General features: G+C 22.5%; 1 protein-coding gene across 1 annotated transcript; it reads right to left on the minus strand.

The window, feature by feature from the left end:
* Positions 1–522: 522 nt before the first annotated feature.
* Positions 523–6248, minus strand: LOC128959805 (uncharacterized). The gene is made up of 4 exons (XM_054305819.1): positions 6168–6248; positions 4728–6102; positions 2945–3723; positions 523–527 (listed from the first exon to the last, which is right to left on the minus strand). The coding sequence occupies exons 2-4, from the start codon at positions 6071–6073 to the stop codon at positions 523–525; spliced, it is 2130 nt and encodes a 709-aa protein (XP_054161794.1). The 5' UTR covers positions 6074–6102; positions 6168–6248.
* Positions 6249–7328: the final 1080 nt, after the last annotated feature.

Genomic DNA, 7328 nt, shown 5'->3' on the forward strand with positions numbered 1-7328 from the left:
TTTTATATTAATTACAAAATTAACATTAATATTAATTTAATTTAATTAAAATACAATTACATTAACTTATTTAATTTGTTTAATTCAACACATAATTATAATTACTAATTATTATATATATATATATATTTATAGCATAATTAATTTTAATTGATAATTAGTATATAATGTACGTTCAATAAGTGACTATAATTTTAAAAACATATTGATGTAATCATTTACAGTATTTTTATACAGTATTTATCAATTATATATTATAGTTAAGCATTTTATTTAATAGGAATCTACAAAAAATAAAATAGTTAATTATTGCGTTAATTATCATTAATTATAATTAAGGTAAAATATAATAAAGGTCAGAATAGTAATTATTTTCTTTTATTAGATAATTAAAGATAATTAAATTGTTAGTTAAATTTCAATAAGTTTTTAAACAAATAATCCAAAAATATATTATATTTATTATGTGTTTTACAATGTGTTAGTGTTATATAGTATATACATTATTATCTTCATTCACAATTAACCTGTAATTGTATTAATATGTATAATTATTTTAATTTAATAGACAATTCAAATATATATTTAAATAATCTAAACTTACTTATTAATTTTATTAACATTATAAAATTATTATCAATATTATTTATCAATTATAATCACAAACAACTTATGTTATTATTTGATTATACTATATTTATCGGTGGTATTAAACAAATCAATTTACTTATATTTTTAATTGGTATTTGTTATGGACATTGTTTAGGGCTATTGTTTACTATATTAAAATCTAAATCAATTATTAATTATTATTGGAAAAAATTGTTTTATATAATCAAAAATAATGAAAATTATTATGAATTAAATATTAGCAAAAAACAAATAAAAATTATATATCAACTAAAATCTAAAATAAATATTGTTAGTACAATAGTTTATGTATTAACTAACATTACAGGTAAATAAATTATATATTACTATATATTAATAATAAACTAATAATTGCTTTAAATTTATTATTAATTTTACTTTATTTATAGTAATCTTAGCTTTGATTTTATATTTATTGATTGGTTTGAAATTTTATACATTATCAACATTTATACTATCCATACCCTGTTTTGTATTATTATTACAAAGCAATTATTATAATTTATTAAATATATTGACTTCAATATCTTATTTTTATATTATTTGTCAATATTTTCAATTAAGATGTCAGCTATTGAATCAATTAATTAGTAAATTTAATAAACCGTCAAAAATATTTAGACAAAAAATATTGATTAACAAAATTATTAATGAACATAATATTATTTGTTTACAAATTAATTTATTTAACAAATTTTGGCGAAAAATATATTTTACTATAATAATATTTTTAATACCGGGTAATTTATTAATGTTGTCAACATTTTTATTTACTAAAGTTAATTCATTACTAAAATATGTATATATATTATGTATAATTTATACCTGGTTTGGTATATTTATTATATCATATTTTGCATCAATGGTCTCAAAATCTATTACATTATCTAAAAATACATTAATATCAATACAAATCAATACAATAAGCAAAACTAGTGTTAAGTTATCTTTGATGTCATTCATTGAGAAATTGTCGGCAAAACATACAATCATTGGTTTCACTGTCGGACCGATGTTTGTCATGACTTTTCCTAAACTATTTTATGTAAATATTATATAAAATATTAATAAAAAATAAAATATTAAGATTTTTTTTTCATTAACACAGATAACAGTATTATACGTGCGATATCTAATATTGACAACAAAATTAACTTTCAAATTATTATAATGTCAACTTATACTACTGTAATGATAATATATTATAATAATAAAAAATATTGTCTAAATATTGTTAATTATAAAAAATTCCTAAAAAACAAACATTTTTGAATTGTTTTTAAAAAACATTATCATAAATTTATTTGTAAAATAAAATCATAAAACAATAACATGAATACTTTTGAACATTTAAAAAAAATTATTGTACATAAATTTTATGTAAATATAATAATTAAATCTTTTATTTATTTCTATTATATCTAATAATTTGAATTATTTTTTTCTTATTTATAATAGATAACAGTACTATACATACGATATTTTATATTAATTACAAAATTAACATTAAAACTACGATAATTAAGTACAGCTTTTCATTTCATTATTATTGTTATTATTCTATAATATATACAGTATATATATATATATATCTAGATTTTAGATAAAATAATTTATCAATTTTTCAATATGCTATACATATTTTGTTAGTTTAATTAATTAATTAATTTTTGTACTGTTGCTTTAAACAAATACTAATAATTATGATTTAATTAATAAAAATAAATTGCCAGTTTGTAAGTAAATATATAATATTTTTTTTATTATTATTTAGTTAAATACTGTTATTAATTAATTTTGAATATTTAGTATAAATTTTTGTTACAAATGAGTCAATTGTGGCCAATAGTTAATAATTTTATTAATAAATTTAATTTATTATAATTTATGATTATTTAATAGATTACAGTTTGTATTAATGAATATAAACTTCAAATTCATACAAATAAAAATACATTTTAAAAACTATAATTAAATGTAAAAAATAGTAATAATTAATTTTTGTCCAATCATTGTATTGGAAAAATAGTAACTTTTATTTGCTAACAAAAAAAAATCTTAATAAAAAATAGTAATATGTATTCACAAAACAAAAAATGTAAATTTAGTTTAAATTAAAAAATTATTAAATAATTTTGTTTAATAAACTTTTTTTAAACTAATTTTTTTTAATCACCACTATATACGATAACAATGTCATTATTATTATTATCATTATTTTGAGTAATATTATAATTGACATGAATTTTATTTGGATTTGTTGTTTTAATATGTTTATCAATTATAACCATACCGTCGGTTACATGTATGACCTTTGACCGCATTGTACTTTTCGGTGGTGTTTGTGGTGTCGTCGTCGTTGTCGTCTTCATTGAACTTGTAATCAGTTTTGTAGTATTTGTTGCAATAATTGTAGGACTGATTGTTGTAGTCTTTTTCCTCTTCCGACGTCTACTTTTCTTTCGACGCTTTTTCTTATCTTTATTGCCAGCCATCGACTCCCTGTCCATAGCTGTCGGGCCATCGATATCATGTACTATACTATTATTACTATTAGTGTTGGTATTGTTGTTGATATCTATATTGTAAGCACTGGTAGTTGTTGTAGTAGTAGTAGTAGTTGATGTGATTTTTCGTTTGCGTTTTCTTTTACGCTTACGTTTTGATTTATTGATACCACTGTCCACTACTACTACTGATTGTTGCACCGGTGGTAGTTGAGTAAAATTACTAACTGTGCCACAAACAGCAGTTGTTATCCTATTTGCTATATATGTAGTATTTATATTAGTTTCAAACTGTTGATTTTGATGGGAACTGTTAGATGCATAGATCAGTCCAAACAATGTAGTAGTAGTAGTAGTGGTAGGAGTGGTTGTAGTTGTTATCTGTTTTCTCTTTTTTCTCTTTCGTTTTCTTTGTCTCTTTTTATGTCTCCTAACCTGACTGTTCTCTACCCTGTCCTCATGTTTACCATTATTAACTTCTACATGTATTTGAACATCTGAAAGACCAGTAGTGGTGTCCCGTTTGTTGCGGTTATTGATTACCGCAATATTACCGAATTGATTGCTAATATCCAATTGATTTGTCTTAACATTGTTTGCTAAGTCATCTAAAAATAAAAATATATTAATTATAATTTTATGTATAGTTTTATAAAAATAAATATTTATATTTATTTTTAATTTACTTACTTATCAAGTTTGTTTGAATGTAATAAAAATTAAATAAAAATATTATAATTATAGACAATAAATTATTTAATGTAATAATTTGATGCATAATTATTTTAACAAAATATAAAATTTATTAAAAATATTCATATATCATATATATATATACAGTAATTAGTTTTAATTTAAAGTTATATTTTAGATAATAAATAAATCAATCACAACTAAATTTTAGTATTTAATAAATTATAACATTTTAATGATAGAAAAAAAATAATGATAACAACAAAATGATATATAATTATTATATAAATAGTTAACAAATCTAATCAAATAAACTGAATAAATAAATAAAGTTAATATTAATATCATATCATATGAGCGATTGAAACAATTTTTAATTAACAAATAAATATACAGTATATATATATATATATATATATATATATATATATAAACAGAAGAAACAATGTTTTAAATATATTAATAAATTAATGTTATCAATGAAATAGAAGATAAATATATTAAACAGATTTTATATATAATGAATTTTTTTTAAAAAACAAATTATACAGTAATTATATGATAATAATTTTTTAAAAATAATAATAATAAAATAGAAAGTTTTATATAAATTGAATACAGTATAAGTTAATAAAAATAAAATAAATAATTACTAGTACTACAAATAATAATATTGACTGTAATGTATAAAAATGACAAAATGTTTAGTAATAATAATAATAATAATAATAATCTTATGTCATGTCAATTAATAACAATTTTTTTGGTAATATAAGTATTTAAAGTAGAAAAAAAACACAAAAAAAAATTAAATGACATTTTATGCCAACAATTGTTGAAACAATTGTCAATCAAATATTTTTTTTTTATAACAACGATGTCGTCCTCAATGACTGAACTAATTTCTCGTTATATATGAAACTATTTTTGCGACAAATGGTAACTGAAATGCTAATAAAAATCAATTTCAGACATCCATTGATCACACGGTGAACATCCGACTCACTTATCGATAAGTGTTTAGTTGTACTGATAGTTAGTTTTATCAGTGATGACAGTCTCGATATATATGACATAAAAATACCATCACAAACACCCAATGGATCACAAATGGTTAGGTATTGAAGTTTCGGTAGATTTCGGTCTAAATCGGTAAACAATTGGTAGTCCATATGCGATAAGTTGAGTTTCAAATGTGTCAATTGTGGCCAACAGTCGACCGGTTGTAGCGATGCATACAGTGAACGATCAATCATTTGATTATTGTTATCTAATGTCAACTTAAGATCTAATCGTTTCAATTGATTCATGTGTTTGACGGCACTGTATGTCTCCATATAAGTGTTGACTGAATCCACTTTCATATGTAATTTAAATGACTTTAACGGCAGACAACAGTAGGCAATAGTTATCAATGGTTTTCTTATTGAGTAATCAAACAATTGTTTGAAACTCAGATCCAATTGTTTCAGTTGTTTAAATTGACCGACGATTGACAACACAGTATTCATCGAGTTCTTGTTGTAAACAATTTGTTTTTTGTACTTAAGTGACAAATACTTGAGATGACGGTTATCATTGATAAACAATGCAAATCTTGACTCCATATTGTCAGACAAATGGCAACTGAATCCATGTAAACCAGTGACCACTAATTGTTTGCCGATAAACGTTTGGTCTATTAGATTAGTGAACAGATGTCGAAGATTGGTCATCGATGGCAGATATGGTTTCAATGATTTATCATAAAACGATATCCTATTACTATTGTTAATATCTATTTTACTAATCATTTCGGGAAACTCTTTACACAAAAACTGAATATCTTTGCCGTCAAACAGATCGTCAATATTGCAGTCAATTCGGCGCAATTGTGGCCAAATTGTACGCAACCGATGTATAGCTCGCAAAACTGACAACTCTTGGCCTGCAATCCACGACATGTCTACAGACTGAACATTTGGACACCTCTTCATCAGTGATAACCACTTATTGTTGTCGAAGTACTTCTTTTTCGTCAGACTTTTGCTAATGAATTTCATTTTTGTTCTGACATCGGATGTAATGCTAGTTTGCCGTTGAATACCACACGACTGGAACTGTTTGGAGACACACTCTAAGCGAAGCTGATCTTCAAATGGCAGATATGTTAGTATAAGTGCCGCCAAATCATCACCAAAGCGATCAAATGATGACATATTGTTGTTGTTGTTTGTCATCATTAGTGATCCAATAGTGTTGTCATCAATTGCTGTAAACAAATGATAAAAATCATTAGTAATGTTAGTGTTGTTATTGGAACCGATTGAGTGATACTTTTGATGTCCAAAAAAACTACTAACAGATAATGTGTTTATATTATTATTATTAATACAAAACAATTGGTTTTGTATTTTGTGTCACAAATAGAATGCAATTTATTATTCAAATGACATGTAATTTGTTGTCCAATAATAATGTGTTGAATATATCGTTCAATGCATTCATTCATTCATTAATTCAATTAATTATTTAATTTAATCATAAAATTGATTGATTGATAAAATTATAATTAATTAATTAATAGATAATAATAAAACATTAAAATTTATTAGTTATTAATTTTATAAACTACGTTAATTAATATAATTTTTTAGTTTTTATTTTACTAACTTATCAAGTTAGTTTAATTGTCATAAAAATTAAATACAAATATTATTATTACTGTTTTAAACACAAATAATTAGTACAAAATTAAATCAGTTTTTTTGGTAATTATAATAATAATAGTAAGTTATTTAAAAATTATAGTTACATGTAATACAAAATATTTAGTAATAATGATAATAGAAATGAAAATTTAAAACAATTGAATATAGTTTCTGTAATATAATAATTACCGGTAAATATTATTTAGAGAAACAATGAATAAAATAGATTAAAGTTATTACATAAAAATTAAAATAATGAATTTCTGGCAATTATTTCAAAACAATTATTGTCTTACATTAATATATAATTACAATCTTCTAAATGAATGAATCATTTTATCGTTATATGATTTACTATATTTGTGGTGACAGTGTTGGACATAAATGCTAAGAAAATTTAATTTACGACAACCGTTGATCACTTGTCGTACATCCGATTCACTCATCAGAAATTTTTCAGTTGTACTAATAGTTAGTTTTATCAGTGATGACAGTCTCGATATATATGACATAAAAATACCATCACAAACACCCAATGGATCACAAATGGTTAGGTATTGAAGTTTCGGTAGATTTCGGTCTAAATCGGTAAACAATTGGAAATCCATATGCGATAAGTTGAGTGTCAAATGTGTCATTTGTGGCCAACAGTTGACCGGTTGTAGTGATGAATACAATGTGGAATCAATCACTTGATTATTGTTAGCTATAGTCAAATGCATATGTAATCGTTTCAATTGTTTAATGTGTTTGACGGCACTGTATGTCTCCATATAAGTGGTGAACG

Source organism: Oppia nitens, unplaced genomic scaffold, assembly GCF_028296485.1.
Source record: "Oppia nitens isolate AA-2021 unplaced genomic scaffold, nextdenovo-longstitch-racon4-pilon3 scaffold4_pilon_pilon_pilon, whole genome shotgun sequence".
Taxonomy (NCBI): domain Eukaryota; kingdom Metazoa; phylum Arthropoda; class Arachnida; order Sarcoptiformes; family Oppiidae; genus Oppia; species Oppia nitens.